This window comes from Caretta caretta, chromosome 3 (assembly GCF_965140235.1).
Source record: "Caretta caretta isolate rCarCar2 chromosome 3, rCarCar1.hap1, whole genome shotgun sequence".
NCBI lineage: Eukaryota > Metazoa > Chordata > Testudines > Cheloniidae > Caretta > Caretta caretta.
In genome coordinates this window covers 41,353,964-41,378,292 of record NC_134208.1, presented here as the reverse complement: position 1 = coordinate 41,378,292, position 24,329 = coordinate 41,353,964, and the positions used below count along the sequence as shown (strand labels likewise).

The 24,329-nt window shown below is 43.2% G+C and overlaps 1 protein-coding gene across 5 annotated transcripts in view; it reads right to left on the bottom strand.

Annotated features, from left to right (window-relative positions):
• The window catches only part of ARHGEF10 (Rho guanine nucleotide exchange factor 10), a 193,365-nt gene that overhangs the window by 63,649 nt on the left and 105,387 nt on the right, over positions 1 to 24,329 (bottom strand). For all 5 annotated transcript variants that reach the window (XM_048845332.2, XM_048845331.2, XM_048845334.2 and 2 more), the window contains 3 exons: positions 22,075 to 22,245; positions 20,259 to 20,404; positions 16,846 to 17,021 (listed from right to left, as the gene is read on the bottom strand). In XM_048845332.2, the coding sequence (XP_048701289.1) occupies positions 16,846 to 17,021; positions 20,259 to 20,404; positions 22,075 to 22,245 (493 nt within the window). The remainder of the gene's footprint in view (positions 1 to 16,845; positions 17,022 to 20,258; positions 20,405 to 22,074; positions 22,246 to 24,329) is intronic.

Genomic DNA, 24,329 nt, shown 5'->3' with positions numbered 1-24,329 from the left:
GTGGCTAATGGCATGTTAATTAACTCTTGTTAGTTAATGTGCTCTCCAGCACAACTTTATTTTCCCAGTGTAGTCAAGGCCTAAATGCGTACGTCACACATTTCAAGCTGGAGATGTAAATTCCAGCTTGGGGAGACACACCTGCTCTAGCTTGGATGGAGCCAGTATGCTAAAAAAATAGAATGTAGCCAGGGCGGCATGAGCTGCAGGAGGGACTAGCCGCCCTCAGTACATATCTATGGTCTCAGACAAGATCATACTTGGGGCAGCTAGCCCCTCCCAACACTCGCACTGCTGCAGCTACACTTCTATTTTTAGCACAATAGCTCAGTCAGAGCTAATGTGGGTACGTCTCCTTGAGCTGGAATTTCCACCACCAGCTCAAAGGGTAGATGTACCCAATGAGCACAGAAGAGGCAAGGATCTGTAAACAGCCTAGCCCTTCTGGACAATGACGTGCATGGGGAGAAAGGATGCGGCAGACCATAATTAAGGCTGCTTGTTTGTCACGGAGGTCATGGATTCCGTGACTTTCTGGGACTTCTGCAATGGCCACCCCTCCGCCAGCAGCAGCAGAAGTTCGGGTGGGGGCTTAGGGCTGGGGTGCGGGTGAGGGCTCTGGGCAGCGCTTACCTCAGGGGGCTCCCCAGGAGCGGGACCATTCCTCATCTCCTAGGGGAAGGCACAGCCAAGGGGCTCTATGTGCTGCCTCCACCTGCAGGCACCACCCCCGCAGCTCCATCGGCCACAGTTACTGGCCAATGGGAGCTGCGGAGCCAGCAGAGCTGCATGGCTGCACCTCCACATAGGAGCTGAGGGATATCACTGTTTCTGGGGAGGCGTGAAGCTGAGAAGGCAGCCTGCCAGTCCCGCCAAACACCAACAATACCGGGCTGCCTGCCCCCACCCCCGCACGGGTCCCAGCCCCCACCACAGCACCCGTGGCGCCCCCACGGGCTGCTCCCCGCCCAGAGAATCTCTGGTGCCCCTGGGCTGTCCCCTTTCCCCCGAAGATTTAGGCAGGGATATATAGTAAAAGTTATGGACAGGTCACGGGCAGTAAACAAATATTCATGGCCTGTGACCTGTCCATGACTTTTACTATAAATGCCCATGACTAAAACGTGGCCTTGGTCACAATAACCTATAATAACTAATGGTGATGGGAAAAGGTATGAAAGGGAGACAGAATAACTGAATTAGTCTAAACAAAAAAGGCCAAGTTGATATAATTTCAGGACTGTGTTGCAAAAATGCTTGTTAAAAACAGGAGATGTATGTGGAACCAGAAGTTAATGAGCCAAAATTGGTATGTCAGATATTAGGTCTCACTGTTGGAAAAAGTAAATGAGGAGATGGGCTATTTCACCCATCACTCCCTTAGTAAGCTGCTGGTGGACAGGAAAACACTCTTGAATATTTGTATGGACCTTCACAGATGTTGACACATGGGGAATGTTCAGACGTCAATGATAAAGACCTCTATGCCAAATTGGACAACATTCATCCCATTCTGCAACACGGGAAGCATTCTCCACTCCAAGTTCTCCAATTCATTTGTGATGCAGAGCTGAAGGACACTTTTCCTTATGTGTGGATAGCTTCGAGGATTCTGCTCAAGCTGCCAGTCACGGTCGCAAGTGGTGAGCACAGCCTTTTGAAGCTCTGGCTCATTGAAACATATCTTCCATCGATGATGGCTGATGAGAGACTGACGTCACTTGCTATTTTATCACTTGAAAATGCCATTGGCAAGTCTTTGGATCTCTCTGATGCTGTGCTTCAATTCGTGAGGTTAAAGAGAGAAATTCGTGAGAAAAGCGACCTTTTCAACTAAAGGGTTAACATTCTAAGGCGGTCACCGACTGTAACACTATTTCACACTGGCCCACCCAATACAGGTGCACAGTTCAATTTCTTCATGTTAGTACCTTTCAGTTATTCTTAAAATGAAAATGTTTCTATACGCTTAGAGGAAATAATTTTATTTGCTTATATATGGCATTAATAAATACAGATTTACAGATCCCAGCATGCAAATTTATCATCTTATATGACAGGAATATCGTGCATAAATGTCGTCGTGAAATGGGCTAATAATGCAATAAAAAATAAGGTATTAAAAAGTTTAACAAATGGAGGTGGAGAGGCACCAAAGATGCTCCTTGCCTGGGGCGCCATTTGGTCGAGGGCCGGCCCTGATGCTGCAACCCTTCCCCAATCTCACAGCTGGCTTGCGTCGGTCAACTGTGCAGCTTCTGCCCCCCAACATGCCTTGTCTCCCCACCACACTGAGACACCAGGCAGCACAATTTCCTCCACTGAGCACAGCAAGCAGCTGCAGCTCCTTTCCTGTGATGGCCAGCACAGGAGCAGTGACATTAATGTGCACTGACAGGCCAGCTGCTCCCTGGGGACTCCTCTGTTGGGCTCCCCTTTTCGTTGCTCCCCGCAACAAATGTGCAGTAAATGGTGTATGCTATATCCTGGGGCATTGCAAGACTTCTGGACACTACAGCTCTGAGCAGATCACCTTCTCTACCCCCCCCCCCATTCTTTAATAAGAATTAATCCTTATTTACATTAGTGAGCAATTACTTGCATAAATAGTCCATTGACTTCTATTGTGAGTGGGATGGTTCACAATCTGGCCCTTCGTAATTTCTGATAGATTTATGCTACTTTAAGGAAAGTTCAATTTATGTATTATTATTTTTATTTGAAAAAATCAAGAGGCATCAAATTCCATTTGCATCTCGTTTTACACATTTCTAAAAGCTACATTCAGCATTCCCTGAATATTGTGAATGTTTATACAAATATTTGTGTATCACATCTCACATTAGTACCAAAGATTGTTAGTGGAAATACTCCTGGTTATCTATTATATTGCAAAATAACTTTCTGACAAGCTACTCCTTGAGTATGATTACATTAATTACTTTGCAAAAAGAAAAGGAGTACTTGTGGCACCTTAGAGACTAACCAATTTATCTGAGCATGAGCTTTTGTGAGCTACAGCTCACTTCATCGGATGCATACCGTGGAAACTGCAGAAGACATTATATACACACAGAGACCATGAAACAATACCTCCTCCCACCCCACTGTCCTGCTGGTAATAGCTTATCTAAAGTGATCATCAAATTGGGCCATTTCCAGCACAAATCCAGGTTTTCTCACCCTCTGCCCCGCCACACACAAACTCACTCTCCTGCTGGTAATAGCCCATCCAAAGTGACCACTCTCTTCACAATGTGTATGATAATTAAGGTGGGCCATTTCCTGCACAAATCCAGGTTCTCTCACTCCCTCACCCCCCTCCAAAAAACACACACACAAACTCACTCTCCTGCTGGTAATAGCTTATCCAAAGTGACCACTCTCCCTACAATGTGCATGATAATCAAGGTGGGCCATTTCCAGCACAAAACCAGGTTTTCTCACCCCCCCGACCCCCATACACACACAAACTCACTCTCCTGCTGGGGTGAGAAAACCTGGATTTGTGCTGGAAATGGCCCACCTTGATTATCATGCACATTGTAGGGAGAGTGGTCACTTTGGATAAGCTATTACCAGCAGGAGAGTGAGTTTGTGTGTGTGTTTTTTGGAGGGGGGTGAGGGAGTGAGAGAACCTGGATTTGTGCAGGAAATGGCCCACCTTGATTATCATACACATTGTGAAGAGAGTGGTCACTTTGGATGGGCTATTACCAGCAGGAGAGTGAGTTTGGGGGGGGGGGGGCGGAGGGTGAGAAAACCTGGATTTGTGCTGGAAATGGCCCAACTTGATGATCACTTTAGATAAGCTATTACCAGCAGGACAGTGGGGTGGGAGGAGGTATTGTTTCATGGTCTCTGTGTGTATATAATGTCTTCTGCAGTTTCCACGGTATGCATCCGATGAAGCGAGCTGTAGCTCACGAAAGCTCATGCTCAAATAAATTGGTTAGTCTCTAAGGTGCCACAAGTACTCCTTTTCTTTTTGCGAAGACAGACTAACTCGGCTGTTACTCTGAAACCTACCATTAATTACTTTAGTTTCATGCAATCAGTACATAAGCAAAAGGCATTGATATAAATTCCTTGAAAACAGATGTACTGACATGAAGTAAAAACACAAGACAGAAAAATAATGCTTAAGAAAAGCTCAACTTTATAATAAATATGAAATAGCTCTTTTTTTTTGAGCACTGAAGAGCACCGTTTCTTCAAAATCAGACCATAAAAATCCAATCAAACTGGATTTGATGATATTCATCTGTTAAAAACAATAGTCAAAACTAAGATGGGATATTTTCCTGATTACAATTACAGCATGTTATTGCGATACAACACAAAGTCAGTTGTAAGCTTGACGGTGATGCCAGGTTTAAATGATCTTGGGAAGGCGGTCAGGCCAATAATTTGACATGCTAGCTGTGGTCTGGATTGTGAGGGCAAGTGTACGTATTATTTCTTCCTCCCACTGAGCCATCTGCTTGCAGTATATTGAAACTTACAAGAATCCAACACTATGAGGGTGAGGAAGATTTAAATCTGATTTTGAACACAGAAGATCAGCTGAGGTCTGGGGAGAAATTGTATTTTTAAAGGGTTCTGATGTATAGACAAAATTACTGTCTTTGGGAAAACTATATTAAATTTGAACTGTTACCGATTCCTGCACTCCAAAGGAATAAGGCACAGATGAGTACTTGCCACAAAAATTGAATCCAGATTTCAACCACCAAGTTCCACAGGCGTTATGGATCCAGGATTATGGTTCAACTCATGACAGACATTGGGACTCTGAAAATTCAGATCTGGATTTAGACTTGGATGCTCAGATCTCAGGTTTGGGCTAAGAAAATCTATCTCAGGAATGATGCAGCAATAATATGCTCATACTACTTGAATACAACTGCAGATGTTTCATACTTTTCATTCTAAACTTTCTATTTGATGAAGAGTGGCCTTTCTGTGAACATTTTCACAGATAACAGGTGGAGGTTTTTTTGGTTTTATTTTTTAATGACTGGCAGATTTAAGCAGGAGGCAGATGAGCCTAGAGATCCTCAGCTCCATTTAAGGATGTCTGGGTAGGACTAGGATCTTGCTGGAGAGTCAGTATGATGCCCGGAGAGACAGGTGTCTGTTCACTGCACCAAATGGGTGGAACTTAACGAAGGAAAAAATTGAAACTGTTATGATGAAGCCCCAAGGTTTTGGGCCTCAGACACCTCTTCATGATATCTGGGCACTAGATCGTGCTTCTATAGGTGTTCCACTTTGGAGAGCAAGACACAGGAGGATAAATATACCAGCTGCATGGAATTTAGGAGACCTCGTGTATTAGAGAAAGGTACTCCTCCACAAGAAAGTAAAAGTCTGGTAGAATTATTTACCTGGAAGAGAGTGGCTAAAAAGGACAAGACTTTTATATGATGATTTCAAATACGCCAGCTATGTCCACTACTGATCATTAGGATTAGGGAAAGGAATATAATATGGGCATGGATGTTGTTATACATTTGGAAACCGATGCTGGCACCCACTGTCAAGTACAGTATTGAGTGTTCTTCACTTATAAAGGGAATGAGCTATACAACATGACAATCACCTAAAAAGCTAACAACAAATTTCCACACTCCCCTCATTCCATAAAGAGCCACCCCCATTCACTTTCTACTATTAAAATACACTAAAAACAGATGGGGAAAAGCATCATTTGCAGTTAGCTGTGTGTCTCTAATTCCCTGGCTCTGAAAATTCATTATTAATGTTAAAGCCAGGGACAAAGCAAATGAGGTTTTATTTTTAGGCACTGCACTAAAAAGTTCCTGAACATTCTCTTACATAAGCAAGTGCTTTACATCTGCACCACCACCACAATAGTCATTGATATGTGTCTTTCAGTTTAGTCACACACAATGTTACTGTTCCCATGGATACTTCTGTAACTTGTGTGTTTTAAAGACAGCATTTTACCAGCTAAGTGGAATTTTATAACAACAATATTACACAACTAGCCCCCTTCAATCCAAAACCTAAAGTTTACCTATGAAGTAGAATCTAAATAAGCTTCTAAAATGTTAATATAGATCCAATCTGCATAAGGATCCTGAAATAGAAGAAAATCTCTACAAAACAATCCCATATGATGTCAGTTTTAAGTTCATGCCACAGACCCAGACTTTCTACCTTATCATATAGAAGGCCCCTTGTGCTTTAATACATTGTGCCAAATTAATGATCTCAGTAAATTTAAGTGGGGGATGAATTTGGGCCATTGTGATTCAAATTCTGCTCACTTTAATTCCATAAAACTCACAGCCATGCCATATAGGTGTATGTGGTTTAAAATCAACATCTAGAATTGGACACAAGCGAACAGGAAGTCAGTGCTGATTTTAGAAAATGTGTAATACATCTTCCTGGCTAAGCAGTTTGGCAGCTATGTGCTATACCAGCTGCAGCTTTGGAGTGGTCTTCAAGTACAACTCCAAATAGAGTACAGTAGAGTATCCAGTCTAGGTAGAAAGAAAGGCTTGGAAAGAAAAAGGATGCAAACACTGATGATATTAGGTGCTTTTGGTCACCAACAAAACCTGGGATTCCAGAAGCACATAGTGCCCTCAAATTGTGACTCTCTTGAGCAGAGATTGGGTGAACCCCTTTAACAACTGGGGCACTTCTCATGAAAATTTAGTTGCATTACCCACTCTAACTTCTACAAGAAAATAAACTCCTATCATACAGAACACCCTCTTCATCTAAGGTACTTATATGGCCCCAAGCATCTCACAATCTTTAATGTATATACCCTCACAACACCTATGAGGTATGGAAGTACTATTAGCCAGAGCCACAGAGCCTTGTCTGTGGTACAACAAGAAGTTTGTTGCAGAGCTAGGAAACTGAACCAGAGCCACCCAAGTCCCAGGCTAATGCCCTGACCGCTGGATCAACCTTCACCTCCTTGTCAGTGCTACTCCTTCATCTTCATGTACTATAAATGTGAACATTGGAGAGCTGTCTCAGCATGCACCTGATGTGACAGATCTTAACACTGGAGATAATTTTATATTCACAATCACCCAACCCAGCAATCACTTGCTCAGGCGAGTAACGTTACTCATGTGAGCAGCCCCATTACAAGCTACAAGATTTCTTGCAGCTGCAAACACTGTGCAAGGTAGTAAGTGTTTGCAGCACTGGGTCCCTAGTGTGTGAGATTATGTAATAGCAGCGAGGAAACGCAGAGGTTTTTAAAAGGAAGTGAGAAGTAGCTCATGCATTGGGATTGAAGTTTAATGAACATAAAACACTCCACTTAATCTGGCATGCTAGAAACATTTCTCAGAGAGAGGAGCTGCATTCTGCAAAGGCAAAGGAAGAAAAGTAGTGCATTGGGGAGAGTAAAGGACTGGGAGTTTCAATCTCCGCTGGAAAATTTAGGACCAAAATTCACCAATAATGCAGCCCATAACCGTGGGCACCAGTTTGTATCACCACACACCAAGTAGGGCCAGGAGCAGACCAGCTGGAATTGTGGCTATGAGCAGAGCAAAACCCAGAGGGCACTGTTTCCTTAGGAGGAAGGAAAGCTGCTTCAATCGTTCAGCTGCTCCTGCTCCTTCTTCAGGACAGGAGGAGGAACTGAAAGCAGAATGGCCCAGGAACCCCTGCCCTTTTAACTGAAAGTAATTTAGACCACATCACTAATTTACACATTTGCCACCAACCAGGGATATGAAACAATTTTTTACATCTTGCCTCATTTTTGCTGGACACTCTATTGCAGATGTCCTGCTTTCAGGAGCTGACGAGACAGACGCTCTGATCTTTTCATTTTTATTTTTTCCCCTTCTAGACTCACTGTTCAAAATCAGCCATTTCTACTGCAGCTCTCAGAGTAGTATTATTTCTGCTTTCAAAAGGAACCTTCCTGCCATGTCTGATGAAAATGCTGCAAGGGTTTTATATTCTCCAAGCCACTAACAGAAACACAAGTATCCAGTATATCCAGTCAAACTCACGCCCGCATTTGTTTCCATGGTAACTTGGAGACATACATAAACCGACTGCAGAAAGCAGAAGGAAACTCAGCAGAGAGAATCATATCTGCATTTTGATATACTCTTGTTAGTCAACATAACAAATACAAACCACAGAGATCTAAACCACAAACAGATGTGGGTGGAATCTGAATTTTATCCTCAAAAATTTGCTCATGAAGGGAGAAAATATATAATTTAGCTGGGATTAAACCATGGTCCTCACTACCACAGGTGAATCTGTGAAAGTAAAACAGCACCAAACTTCCACCAATAAGACACAATATATTGACTCTTTCTCTCATATTATTATTTCTTGAGCACTGACAACATGCTCAGCATTGTATGGGAACACACAGGAGAGATGGGCCTCTCTCCCTCCCTCTTTCTAAATCTCAGTTAATTTTTAGCCAGGTAGCCAGAAATGAACTGTGCTGTTGCCTGGGTAACAGTATATACTGTATATCGTTAATGAGCAATGTGGCCAGCAGTGGCAAGCCAAGCAATAGCTGGCAGACCCATGCTTCCCACTCAAAAGAGGCCTTATGACTCACTGGATCACTTCACCTTTTCTTGCTTTAGAGTCAGTCCTTCTAGGTATTCTTGCCCCAGGTTGCTTTAACCTACACTGGGACTGGCACAGATCTATCCCAAGAATCAGGGAGCTGTAACAAGCTCCTAAATGGCCTTTCTCTCTGCAGCACCATTTAGAAATGTGACACAGCAGATCCATCACCACAAAAGCAAGCAATATGCTAATTTGGAATCCCAATTGCTAAAGATCAAGTAAACTGCAGCCACATAAAATTTGACACTTGCCCATAAAGCCCCCCTAAAGAGCAATGATTCTACACTGACATTAATATTAACTTGTGCTTCTACATGCAGAGGGAAGAATGTGTAAGTTAAAGCAGCTTGCTCCCTTTGTTAAACTGCTTTTGAAGGGGAATATTCTGGATTTGGTGAATATAAGGGATTTAGCACAGGACATTCATTTTATTTATTTTGGAAAGAGACAACCATTCTCCAACAGGAATACACCAAAAATCAGTAAGTCATATCCACTGCATTCTGACCCGTCCCCTTGTTTATTACAGGAATGTAGGGTGGCGTCTTTTTGCTCTAACTTACTGTACACTTTTCTTTGAGTGAACTGGACCTAACTTGCATCCCTTTTATTAAATTTAAATCAAATGGCATTCCATTGGGCCCTAAATGTGTGATCAACCTCTTCAAAAAGCCTCTGGACCAAGAAAGAGCAACAAACCAACACAGCAGAAAATAACCCACAAACAAATCCAGTCACCCACAAAGATCATCCAAGAGGAAGAGGAGTGGGCATATCAAAGAAATTCAGAGCATGAGAGTTGTTTAGCATATAACAACACTTAAAATACTAAAACAAAGAATAATAATTCACAAAATACCTTTTACTTGGGCAGCCCTTAAAACATTCAAAGCAATTCATCCTCACAACATTACTGTGTGGGAAACAGATTAGTATTATAATCCACATTTGAGAGATGGGAAAACTGAGGCAGAGAAGTGACGCAACCTTCCCAACGTCACACAAGCAAGTCAGTGACAGCCAAATATTAAAATTCGGGACTTCTTGAACTTCATGCCCATTCCCCAGATCACATTGTCATGGAAGATAAAATCACTTACGGAGAGATAGTGAATCCTTTACTCCTACATGTAAACAGTTATGTACAGGAATAGTCTCACCAAAGTTCATGTGAGTCCTGTTCCTAACTACTCACTAGTGGGAGAAAAGGGTTCACTATTTGGCCCTACTGAATGGGAAAGATACATTGCCAAGAGTATCTGGTCTAGTGAGATTTTCAGCAATTTCCTAGTCTAAGATGTCTCCATATTATTTATTTCCCCTGCCTGGTTCTCTCTGGGTCCAAAATCATGGCATTTGCTTCTCACCTTTGATACAAAGTCGAAATTTATAATAATGCCCGCAGTGACACTGCACCCCCTCTTCTTCATAGTGATATTATTATGATATGATTATGGTGTAATTATGATTCATTTTGTATAAGATGGGTCACGTAAGGTGTCATTGGAAAAGTTCTGATTTGCTGAATGTGATTGTCCTATTTGTATACATGTATTATTTTTGTATCTGAAGTTATGAATATTGACTATGTATCAGTATTTCACATGTAGTCACACCTGGGTGACGCCCACTAGGCAAGATGCTTCCAATCTAAATAGCTGGTTGTAAAGGGCTCATTCAGGGTAATGGGCCATTAAGGAAAACAATACGCCTTAGGAAAAGCTTATCCCCCACCTGGTGAACCTTGCTGAGAACACTCCTGACACCCTATGGATAATGGGGGCTGTGACTTGTAAGGGCATGTGACCAGCCCACATGACTCTGGACTCCATTTTGGGTACCTGTATTTTTCCACAAACTGGTCTGGGAACTGAGTTTGGAACAAAGGGTTCCCACCATATAGAAAGGCTATATAAGGCTGGCAGTGGCATCATCTGTTGTTCTTCACTCCATCACAACTCAACACCTGAGAGAAGCTCCGAAAGAAAAAGATCCCAAGCTGCAAAGCAAGTGCAGCTGGTCCTTAAGAATCTGCAAGCCTGCTTGTATCATCAGCCAGGGAGAGAATTTCCTAACTCATAACCTATCTTTCTAGTATCTTAGGCTTAGTTTGCGGTTTTGTTTATTTTACAAAGTAATCTGCTTTGATCTGTTTTCTATCACTTACAATCACTTAAAATCTATCTTTCTGTAGTTAATAAAGTTGTTTTATATTTTAACCTAAACCAGTGTGCCTTTAAATGAAGTATCTGGGGAAAAATCTCAGCTTGATTAGCTACCACAAGTGTGTATATTCTTCTCCCCATTAAGGGAGGGGCAGGCATATTAATAAGCTTACACTGTACAGATCCCTGTGCAATGCAAGACTATATAATTTTGGGTTTATACTCCAGAGGGGGGTGCATGCCAGGGGAGCTGGGAAACTGGCTGGGGTCTACTGTTTGCATGTGGGTAGCCCAGTTCAGGTGAGTGGCACCACCTGCTGTTGTGTTGGATGATAACAGGGCCTGGGTGAGGCTGGCTGTGTCCCCAACCCAGCTGTGTGTTGGAGAGGGGCCCTGCGGTTCCCACAGCCCCCAGATTGCACCCAAGGGTGACAAGCCATAACACTCAGATCTCGCAAATATTATGGGGATGAATCAAATGCATATATATCACACAAAAGCTTTCTCTGACAACTCATCCATGATATTTTTAAGCTCCCAATTAAATATCACCATAATTTTTCTGGCACACAATACATCAAGAAGAAGGAGACTATCCAAATTGTATTTCACACTAACAAAGAAGCAGGATTACTCTGAAAATATTTCTACTTTCATGTCTGAATGTTCTGTTCCATATAGTTTCTTATACTGCACTCATCCCCATAGTATCCGAGCTCCTTTCAGCAGTCCAATGAGTAATTTAGCACATGTCATTTAGCATGTGTCCGACATTTAGCACACTTCTGTTCTCTCATCCTCCCTCCAGGAGAAGTGTGTGTAGTGGAATGTTTTATTTTGGATTTTTCAAAAATAATACACACATAGACACATTGCTACATGTTTGTGTTAGAAACGGCAAGCACAAAGAAATGCACCTGAATGTCGCTTCTTCAGCATTGTGAACAGTTCATTTATGGACTGACAGTTTACTGGATAAGGAAATGAGGATACTAGGTGATGGCCTATATGACCTTGTAGTTGGTGTTTTAAAGACAGAACTGTATCCAGACTCATTCTGCAGACAGTTCACTAGGAAAACTTTCTGTAACACATTTGCTTGGAAGGATTCAATGGGGAAACCCAGCTGTTAGCATACAGAGTTAAGATAAATGTTTTCATTTGAAACGCTGCAGATGTGGGTTCTGATCCGTTACACCATTGTAAATCAAGAGTGATTCCAGTGAGATAAACGGAAATAATTCTGATTTGCACCAGTGTAAATGACATCAGAATCAAGCCCTATTTTCAAACTGCAAACATAAAATATTTTGCTTTAAATGTAGTTGGAGGATGTAGGCAGCGGTAGCGGCTGTTGGAAGTCATAGTATATTGCACTAATTTCATATAGGCAGATCCCTGCATGAAGGATTCTGCAAAACAATGGGGACCTTGTATTTCCCCACATTCACAATAATGAGAGCTACTCAGGAAAACAGGGCTCAAACTAAGGCAACTAAACATGAAATCCAGAAGCCACAGCATAGCAAGGAGCTCCCTCCAAAGGGAAGAATTCCCTCCCTTTTTGCCCAGGCTACACACATTTTCATGCCTAGCAAAGGAAAAAAGCAGATTTGTACTTCAAAGTAGCTTTTTGCTACTATTAAAATTTGAGAACAAATGTCATAAATTTGCTGAGTGCAAAAAGTGTTCACACAGCTCTTGTTTCAGACTAACAGTGGCAGTTAACGCAGGCCCTTGATTTGAATGTATTCATAAAACCTTTAAAACACCCTCCATTAGTGCAATATAACCTATAGGATGAATTTAAATGCAGGCTATTCAATTCTCTGCAATGGCCAAGATGATGTTTTCCTCTTTTATCTCCATCTTTCATCACATGGATCAAGCAATAATCTTAAAATGCAAAAGACATTTTAGTCAGCATTTTTATGAACCTGAGCGCATTACAAGAATCCCACTGACTCACTGTAGTGATTAACAGAAATGACTACAGTGAGAGAATAGAACAGAGTACAGAGCTACACAAATTAGGCCAATAATAACAAGATACGATGTGACAGTTGCCCCTTTATACAGAAGGTTTTGTGTGGGTGAAGGAATGCTATGGTAAAACAGATGTAATTACCAACAATCCTTGTAAGGATACAGTTGTACCTCATCAAAAATCCTTGCTGAGACAGTCAGTAACATGAGAGTATTAGTCTTATGAAGTCTAAATACTTCACTGCCAAGGCTGCATCTACAATTCTCCTTTTCTCAGTCCTCCAGACAAGGCAAAGCTAATCCTCATGCACTTAATGCACTTACATCTAATCATAATTTCTGTCTCTCTCCTTCTCTCTCTAATTGCTAGTAGTTTTAGAAACTGGAAACATGATGTGAAATAATGGTTCCACTGAAGTCAATGACAAAACTCCCAGTTGCCTTCAATGGGACCAGGATTTTGCCCATAAGACCCCAAACTGTCTGAATAAGATTTTTTTCTCTCAGAGTTTAATGACAACCTATATGATGCATTTGGGGTTCCACCGGAGCATCTCTTTGAAGCATTCTGAAAGTACAGAGGTAAACTGCATAGCTACTGCAGTATACATGCAATGATACTCACATGAATGTTAAGAACTTTGCTAGTTCTCTGTCTATGTAGCAAGATCATATTTTCTGGTTCCTTTAATCTTTAGCAACGAAGAGAGCAAGAAATAGGAAGGAAGTTCCTCAGGGTTTAAGCAAGATTCAGACCAATCCAGTACAAGTCTGTATTCAGAGTGGTTGGTAGCGCATAAACATGCATGCAGGTAGACTGTGGGGTTGCTCTCACTTTTCTTTCATGGTTTCTGATTATGTTTCATTAGCTTAATGGGGGGTGCTCCTTATTTGGGAAGGAAGGGTATGACTACTGTTGAGGACTCATATATTCCTTTGCATATCTGCTATCCTTCTGGTCTGTCTTCTCTCTTTTATCTCCTTCCTCTCGCTACGCCACTTCCCATACTTTTTGATGTAATGATCCTGTTTTGGATGGTGGGTGAGAGAATGGGGGTAACAAAATGAACAGAACTTAGCCACTTACCTAATCAATGCCCAGCTAAGCTAAGCCTAAGGCTTATTATCAGCAAAGGAGAACAGATCCTGAGCCTGTTGGTGTAAATAGGGTTGTCAGGTGTCCGGTTTTTGATCAGAACACCCGGTTGAAAAGGGACCCTGGTGGCTCCAGTCCTGCTGACCAGGCCATTAAACGTCCAGTTGGCGCAGGGCTGGCAGCTTCCTAACTGGCTCCACACGACTCCTGAGAAGCAGCAACACGTTCCTATGGCCCCTAGGTGGAGGGACGGCCAAAGGGGCTCTGCACGCTGCCCCCGCCCCGAGTGCCAACTCCGCAGCTCCCACTGGCCAGCAACTGCGGCCAATGGGAGCTGTGGGGGCGGCGCCTGTGGGTGGAGGCAGCACGTAGAGACGCCTGGCCGCGCCTCTGCTTAGGAGCCAGGGGACATGCCGGCCGCTTCTGGGAGCCGCCTAAGGTAAGCACCACCCGCACTCCCTCCCATACCCTAACCTCCTGCCCCAACCCTGAGCCCCCTCCTGCACCCAAACTACCTCCGAGAGCCCGCACCCCCTCCTACACCCCAGTCCTCTGCCCCAACTCTGAGCCCCCCCTTTCACCCAACTCTCTCCCAGAGCCCGCACCCCACACCCCCTCCTGCACCCAACCCCCCTGCCTCAGCCCTAAACCCCCTCCCGCAACCAAACTCCCTTCCAGAGCCCGCAGCCCCTCCCACACCCCAACCATCTGCCCCAGACCGGAGCGCTCTCCCACACTCTGAACCCCTTGCCCCCAGCCCAGAGCCCCCTCCTATACCCCACAACCCACATCCCCACGCCCCAGAGCCTGCACCCCTCTGCCAGAGCCCTCTCCCCCCCAAACTCCAACCCGCTGCCTCAGCACTGAGCCCCCTCCAACACCCAAACTCCCTCCCAGAGCCCACACCCCAACCCCATGCTGCACCCCAACCCCCGTCCCAGTCCTGAGCGCCATCCCGCACCCAAGTTCCCTCCTGGAGCCCAAACCCAATCCCCTGCCCCAGCTCGGAACTCCCTCACACACTCCAAACCCCTTGGCCCCAGCCCAGAGTCCCCTCCTGCACCCCAAACCCCTCATTTCTGGCCCTGCCCGTAGCCTACACTCCCAGCTGGAGCTCTCACCCCCTCCTGCACCCCAACCCCCTGCCACAGCCCAGTGAAAATGAGCAAGTGAAGGTGGGGGAGAGCAAGCGACAGAGGGAGGGGGGATGGAGTGAGCGGGGGCGGAGCCTCAGAGAAGGGGCGGGCAGGGATGAGGTCTTGGGGAAGGGCAGGGGGTGGGGCAAGGGTGTTCAGTTTTGTGCGATTAGAAAGTTGGCAACCCTAGGTGTAACACAGAGAGTAACATTTTCAAAAATGACACAGGCTCTTAGGCCCAGTTCCTCAAAGGTATTTAGGTGTCTAACTCCACTGAAAATACCTTTGAGGACTGGGCCTTCGGGGACTAAGTCCCATTGGCTCCTAAGTAACTTAGGCACATTTGAAAATTTTACCCAGAATCACTTAGGAGGGAGTGGCAAGAGAACTCTGCTACCCTTGGTGATCAGGAAAGTGCTATATATTTAAAGATAGATCCCAAACAGCTCTGAGGTACAATATTTCTTTTCGGGCACAACTGTGGTGAATGGCATGAAGCAAAAGCCAAGAAAGCCACATTAAATAAGTACAGAGTGACATACTGCATTGATTCACTACTGAAACTGCTCTAAACCACAGCTCTTGAATAACTCAGAAGGAGTACTGCCAGCTAACAGCGAGGGTTTAGAATGCAAAAAGAGAAGAGCTTAAAATAAATGCACCCAAGCAAAATACAGGATAAAAAATTCATTCATTGCATATGGAAAGACTAATGATTGAAGCCAGTTTACATGTTGTGCATCAGGCTGACCAATTTTAGGGACAGTTGGCACAGCATGTAGATAGGATGTATATTAAACAGTGTATAAGGGAAATAAGCTCTTCAACTTCAGGGCATGAGATCACTTCTTTAAGGAAGAAGATTCCCCTATAGGCAGGTTATCCCATTAATGCCTACTACAGTAAATCTTGCACCTTTCTCTGAAGTACCTGGCTCTGGCAACTGTCAGTAACAGGCTACCAGACTATATGGACTACTGGTTGGATCTGGCAGAGGAAGGGATCTGCACCCTGCTCAGTAGGTAGGATTTCTGGGCTGCTTGAATGGGCACGGAGACAGGGAACTTGTGTAAATAAGCCCCTCCAAGCAGGCCATTGTATATCCCCAGCCCTCTCTTTCATGCCTGCTAGGGTTATGGAGAATGCAGTAGTTAGTACACACTTAAGCCTACAGTAACATCTGTGTGGCTCCAGCAGTAATGGGGGCAAAGGAGAATAGGGAGGGTTGTGGAGGGAAGCCTGTCCTTTTCCAGAATAAACAGAAAGATTTCCCTTTGTGGGAAGGATCTCTGGAGGAGATGTCACCTTTTCATCCCCCACTGCCAAATGCTATGGCAAGCTCCCACCAAACAAGCTCTATTTTGGAGGTGTTGGTCAGGGGGACTTCTTTGGTATATATGGTGTCTCCTGACTGCCACTCAGCTGTGAAGAAACCTCCCAGAAATGTTTCACGATCACCTCTGGAGGAATCTTCCCCACCACTAGCCATGATCTTCTTACAGCCCTGTAGCTGCAAAGCTCAGGGGGGTTCCAAAGCTCTTGAAGGCCCTGAACCACAGATGCTGCTAGACCCAGGACAGGAGCCAGAAGTAATCAATACAGTAAAGTTTGATGTCTTGCATTTCCCAATCATAGTCACTACTGAGTGGCATAAATAAAGGTGAGACACATACTAAGTCAAAAGTCTGGTTAGAACTTCATGCATTTTCAGAATTTTTAAAAAATTATTGTACATAATGCAAGAATAAACATACACAGAATGCATTCCTTTTTGCTTTCAGTCACCCATCTAAATCTGAACCAGGGCCTTAATCAGAAGTAAAATCCATCAATAATGGTGCCTGCCACTTACTTGGCTTAACATTAACGATGACATTCTCGGCCGAGTGCTGAGGTGGGAATCTGCAGTTCTCTCCTGAGCCTTCACTGCTGCCATATTCTATTACTTCCACTTGTCCAAGTGGCACACTCCATTTTAATAAATACCTTAGGCCAGTTGCCATGATGCCACTGCTTTCATACGAAGAGCTGGAAAATGCATAAATTTTTGATTTTTTGAGCACCTGTATGTCTTTCATGCGAGTAGTCATTTTATTTACTATTTTGATTTGAAAAATATGCCTACTACATAGGTCTCTGTAACATGTGCAACACTATTTTTAAAAAAATCACACCCATCACATTGACCAGCATTGCTGTGTCTTTTGCTCTTTACACAACAAACATAATGTAAAGGAACTACACTGGGTACAGTGGGGTCCAGGTAAACATGTTTACTAACTGTATATATCATGCAAGGCCTAGCTACATAGACACACTGCTGCTCAGGCTAGCCTCTGAGGACATTTGGAACACAGATGACAGAGAGGGTCACTAGAGGGCTCACAAACTATTTAAAGTATATTACCCAAGGGATTACCTATCATGCCCTCAAGCTCAGAAGACTTGGACTTTGATGGGTGAACTGAACCTCTCGAGAATGCCCTGCTCCCACCGGTCAAACAGTATTAGATTCTCATCTGACCTCAGCTCTCATGTGTAGGGTTGCCAACTTTCTAACACCACAAAACTGAACATCCCTGCCCCGCCCCTTCTCTGAGGCCCCGCCCCTGCTCACTCCATTCCCCGCCCCCTCCATCACTCACTCTTCCCCACCCTCACTCACTTTTGCCGGGCTTGGGAATGGGGTTGGGGTACGAGAGGGAGTATGGGCTTTCGGCTGGGAGTTCAGGCTCTGGGATGGAGCTGGGGATGAGGGATTTGGGGTGCAAGAGGGGGCTCCGCGCTGGGGCAGGGGGTTGGCGTGCAGCAGGTGAGAACTCTGGTTGGGGGTGCGGGCTCTGGAGTGGGGCTGGGAATGAGGGATTTAGGGTGCAGGAGAGGGCTCCAGGCTGGGGCAGGAGGTTGGAGTGCAGGGGGGTGAGACCTCCAGGCTCTGGAGTGGGGCTGGGGATGAGGGGTTTGGGGTGTGAGACGGGGCTACAGGCTGGGCCAGAGTCGTGGGACATGGGGTCCCAGCAGTGCTTACCGCGGCTCTGAGGAAGCGGCTGCCAGATCCCTGCAGCCATGAGGCGCATGGGCGGCCAGGCAGCTCTGCATGGTGCGTGCTGCCTTCGCACCTGCAGGCACTGCCCCTTGAATAACTCAGTTCCCATTGGTCACAGTTCCCAGCCAATGGGAGCTGTGGAGCTGTTACTGAGGGCGGGGGCAGCATGCGGAGCCTCCCAGTCCCTGGCCGCCCCAGTACCAAGGGGCTGCAGGGACCTGGTGGCTGCTTCCGGGAGGACCACGGAGCCAGTGCAGGTAGGGAGCTTGCCTTAGCCCTGGGGCTCAGCTGTGCTGACGACCGGACTTTTAATAGCCCAGTTGGTAGTGCTGACCGAAGCTGCCAGGGTCCCTTTTCGATCAGGTGTTCCAGTCAAAGACCAGATGCCTGGCAACCCCACTCGTGTGGCACAATACTATGTCTTTTAGGTTTTTCTTTCCTCTGAAGAAAGGAGATTTATCTTTGTCTCCTCTTCCCTGATGAATCCCATCAGCAGATGTGCCAAGAAATCAAGCTTCATGGATAGGAGGGGTTGGGCTAGAGGGGCAGAGAGTGGTCACTATCAGCAGTGTTGTTCCTTTGCCAACAAGTATTACATTGATCCTTTATGGATTTAAAGTCTATGAAGAAGCCCCAGATCCGGATGCCTCAAAGCTGCAAAATAGTATGGCTCCTGATCTGGATAAACAGCTTGCAGCTGGGCCCATCCCTAAGTGGAATGCACAGCGGTTGGAGGTGGAAAGCCCTATTGTTGACGTGAGTAAAGCCTTTATAAACACATTATTATAGGAAAGGTGTGGGTGGAGAACTTGTGAGAGCTAGTTCAATTCTGAACTGCTAGAGAAAAAATAACCCTGTACATTTTAATGAGACATCTTTTCCTGTGTTAACAAATCCCCATGGCACATGTGTACCACATTAGACAACACCCCCAAGCAGGGAGCTAAGTAATGGTCAAGCCCACAGGAAGAGGAACATTGTATTTGATTACTGTAACAATCACCTTAATAGCAAACACAGAGACTCAGCAAAATCATGGACTTTTCACATGAGAAAAGAAAACAGGTTGCATTCTGCCACTTTAGGAACAATTACACAGAATCCAGGACAAGGTGTCACAGGAAGGACTAAAATAGGCAAAAGAAAGCAATTTTCTCTCAGTGAATCACAAGAAAATAGCCAGGTGTGACTGAAGGACTGAATAAAAGGGCAAGGAGAAGAATCACAATTCCTGGTTAATAGGAAAACAGCTTGTGAACATCTGAAGAGCAAAGTGTTATTAAAAGTCACTTTTCACTTGCTGGTATCGTTTGAGACTTAGCACTAGTAAGATTACACAAAATAGGTAAGGAATACTTCATGGTATTCACATTTCAGAAGTGTACTGAAGACATCACATTGGGCTGAGAAAAGCTGCTAGTTTTAGTTTAGTTAGTTAAAGGCAGACAGATAGTTAGAGACGTTCCTTGAGGAAAGAAAGAAAGAACTTAATGGTCTCTCTATATGTTCTCTGTCACCATGCACCCATACACAAAGGGAAAAAAATTACAATACAACCTACATGTTAAAATGTGTGTGACTTGGCACACGTGAAAGTGACAGGCTAACAGCACCAGTTATAGCCAGCAATAGGACAGAAAGCACTATGCAAAAGATACTTTTTTCTAAGCACCTCAATCTTAATCCTTCAGTTTTAGGCTTCAGGGATGAAGGCCTGGCCCAACTGACGTTAATGGGAGCTTTGCTATCGACTCCAATGGTTCCAGGATTTCACCCCAGCTTTTTTATTTTTAAACAGTAAACTCGACCAAATTACAGTTTTGTGTGTGTGTGCATGTGCACACAAAGAATCAACACCAGACTGAGCTCCTATTAACTCACTTTCACCCATTACCTAACTCAAGGCCAACACTCAGGTCTTCAGAGGTGAAGAGTTAGTGCACTAAGCAACCGTGCCACCTAATCTCCACTACAGAGCAAATCTTACCAAGATCTGGAACCTGGACAAATTGCTTCTGTCTATTGGTAATTTTCTGTTTGTACTTTTTTCTAGTGGTTTATCTTAGTTCTTTAAAATACAATCAGGAAGGAACAACAAAGCTACTGGCACATTATTGAAATTTATAGAAACTAGTATCTATGGTTAAAGTTTCCATTAAGAGTCCATTCCGGTTCAAGTTTCCGAGTGATCAGTTCAAACAGCGTGAAGTGAGCCTTACCGTGCACTCACTGTTGCACACATCAATACATCGTTCAACATGAAGAGTCGTCGTTCTTTGGTTTTGACAATTTCTCCTTTCTCGTTGTAAACTGTTTCTAACATATCATCAGTCCGTATTAGGTATCGGTTTCCACTGCTGAGTAACTGGAGTTTTAAAATGATCAACATATTAATGTATACACAACATAGCCAACATCCACTGCAAAAACAGAAGCAAATATAATGGGCCACCGTATTCTATACCGTATTAAAAGTGTTTATAGGTGGATTTAAGGACATGGATTCAATGTCTTTGTTAAACTCTTAGGACTGATTCCCATTTACATAAAGACCCTTTTACACCTCTCTGGCATAAAATAGGAATTGGGCCCATAGATTTCTAGAATTCCTTTCTCTCTACTCCCTTCCAGTCAATTCACATATGCTCTGAGGTGTCAACTATTACAAGGAGGCAAGAAGGAGCAGGAGGAGACAGGGTCATGGCTACTCCCTCTACCTGCACTGGTCTACAGAGCTGACTGGCAGTTGAGGAAAGCACATAATGCAGTATACAGGCTCCCACTGCGTGCCACAAAGCTGCCACATCTGATAGCACAATGTCACCTGGAACTCCCATTGAGAGCACTGCCCCGCTCTTCCCTGTCCCCAAAGCATGAACCAGTGCCTATTAGGAAAAATTTGTCTCTATGTTTAACTCCTTTAACTACATGTCAATGATCATCATGTTGCTGTTTAGACAAGCTACAGTACAGTGTAAAGATATATAATTAGGAGGAAAGGTTAAAAGCCCTAGGTTAATCCTCTACCTCCAGAGAATCTGGAACTGAAACCAGTGTTCCAGATGCAGCCCTGCTATCGCTGTCAGCAGAGTACACAATTTTTAACCATTTGGCTATACAGGTAAATAAAGCACATCCATGCTTATCCCAATACTGTGATAAATTCACTGCTTTTTTTCTTTTGAAATATTGATCTTAATGATGCAAAATGCCTATGCTTTGGTTGATTGCTTCCTCTCCAGAAAAATGAGAGGACTTTCTACACCACTTGAGAAAAATATGAGGTGCAGTTAGCATTTTTTTTTCTCAGAATAGGTCTAGGCACTCACCACCCTATACAGATGTATTAAAGACAATAAATCGCAATGAGCAGTAATTCAGGTATGTGATACCTCATCTTCCAGAAAGAACAGAGGCATTTATGATGCACAGTAAGACAAGAAGGTTGTTCCTGTCTCAATTCCTTTTAAATGTATCTCACCATTCTCGTGAGGATATTTCTATTTTACAATCCAAATAACTGAATAATACAGGCAAAACAAGAAACTATTAGATACATCTGTCAGCACATCTGGGACTGCTTTCCTGGGTTGAAATATCAAAGGGAAGAAATGGATCTCTAAATACTTTACACTGCCTATATGGCCAAATCCTGGATCCTGCCATGAAAACAAATTAGGATGTCCTTGTACAGAGGATCTATGTGAAGGTATGAGGTGGGATAAGGAGTTAGCATTCTCCCTTTACCAGACCATAGAACACCATTGGGCTGCTCGTACCTCCGCTAGGCTGCAGCACTGGACACATAACCCTGCACCCACAGCACACTGTGGTTTTGGCCAGTGGACCTATATTATCCTAGAGATGCCTTACATTTCCCAGCCATTCTATCCCCCAAATCCACGTATGCTTTAAATAGAACCATCACACCAAGGGGTGCAGATTAGGTAGCCACCCCACAAGCTGCTCAGGAGAAGGTAATAAGAAATTTGCAACGTATGAGCTTCCACAGTATAAACTATATTCTGTCCCAACCTTGTTCAGATAACGTTCATTCATGGCTTTTGCGATCTGCTTTATTTCACAGCGCTGATCTGCATCTCTTTTCCTTTCGTTTAATTTCTCTGCCAATGTTTCGAGCTCTGTAAGAGCCATCTGCAGTGGCAGCCTGTCAGGATGTCCTTTAGTAGTATTTTTCAACATATCCTAAAAAAAAAAAGGAGCACAGATATGATTTCTGAGGCACAAGTTAAAGATGGTACATAGTTTTGTAAACTTCTCTCTAAAGTTATTGCATTGCTCTGAAACTGATGACTACTCAACGATAAGCCCAATGCTATTAATGACTTCTGATGCAAATAATGGAACACTTTGGAATCTTTATCCCATTGGATCCTTGGTTGGCTGAATATTCTAATTGCTCTTCAAAGAGATGTTAGCCTGTGAAGTTTATTTTCCAGTAAGTAGGTAAGGAGAAGGGAGTTCAAATTGAAGAAAAATATAAAAGATACAAATGACATTAAAGAAACAGTTTGAAAATCAACATGCATTATAATATGTAGATACCTGTATCCAATAAACCTGAAAAACTTTCCCAACCTTTAATTTAATGTAAGGTCATACTGAAACTATTTCTCATCATTATCATTATTATTATTTACTAAATGAGAACAATGAGCTTAATGCTGTATGAAATACAGTGGAGGAAACAGTGCCTGCTCTATGGATCTTGAAATAATTTCTGAACATTTCCATATTTGAGGCATACACTGAAATCATTTGGGCAGTTTCCCTTTGCTGACAATTCTCAGACATTCCTATATACCCACTATTACTTCTTATCAAACTGCCCCATCTCCTCCACTGCATCAATGATGCTAGCCTGTCTGTCCATTGGTGAACTCCTTCCCTCAACCATTATTCCACACTTACACATGGCCTACCATCCTCAAACCAGTCTTCCTCTAGAAGAAATTAACCAACTGATCATGGCTAGTGGGATGGAACTGGAGCTGCTCTGTAATAATTTAATAATACTGTACGTTGAGTCAATTATTGGGAAGTCCACTGTACAAATATATTAGTTCAGTTTACTAGGGGGCTGTAAGGAAAAATAAACAGGAAGAAAATGGAAAGGCTCAAGATAAACCACTTCCCTGCAAAAACTTGAGGCTTCTTAAGAGACACTGTCAAGATAGAAAAAGGCTTGGGAGCCAAAAGATCAAAAGAACTATAGCAGTTTAAGAAGGAACATTTTCTCAAAGAGAGTGGAGATGTTCAGGGGATACAGGCAGAGACAGAGGCAACTGCTGGGGGTGTGAAGTAGTTATGCCTTTGTAGGGTACCATCAGAGAATGGTAAGCCTTTGGATGAAATAGACATGCATGTGGACTGTTATTTTAAAATCCTTTTTGTCTAAATGCTTTGTTCCTACAGCAAAATAAACATTTTTTTGTTTTAAGAAGGATGTTTGATCACTATACAGACATCATAAAGACTCCCAAAGAGAAGAACCACTAGTGTTCAAACTCCACAAAGAACAATTGGCCCTTACCTGAATGTAGTGTATTTTGCCCTTTAAAACAACAGCTGTACACAAATACATGGCACAACTGTTTTTGAATCAGGGATACCTAAAGAAATATTTATTGACATGCAAAGGTAAAGTACCAAGCTCTAGTAACTTTTCCTTCAGTAGATCCTCACAAGTCAAACCAAGAGATTACTAAAGCTGGATGAAATTTTTCAGACAAAGTTTGTTTTTTGTTTTTGCCAAAAAATAAAGATTTGCATTGGCCCAAACAGTTGGTGAATGTGTGTCAACTTTGCCAAATTGTTTTGGCTGAAGAAAAAACAAAGATTTGAAAAAAGCTAAAAAGTTTCATTCTGACATTTTCAAAACAAAACATTTTGACTTTTTGATTTGAAATGACATTTTGTTTTGATTTTTATCTCAATTTTATCTTAACAATTTCAGAAGATAAAAAACCCTCTCAAAAAACAAACTGAAATATTTCATTTTGGGTTGAAGAAGGCGTTTTATTTGACTCAAGGTGTATTTATTTATTTATTTATTTTAACTTTTTGGCTTGCTGAAATTTTTTAAAAAAATTTAGTTTTGAGCTGACTTGAAACAAACAAAAAATCAGTTAACCTCATAGCTCTCATTACTACATATTTAATTTTTCACTTGTTTGATCCCAAGACTCAAAAACAACTCTAATTTTAATATATTGCTACAGTCTAACATAGATCCCACAGAATCCCCCCAGAGGCTGAGTACTAAGAGA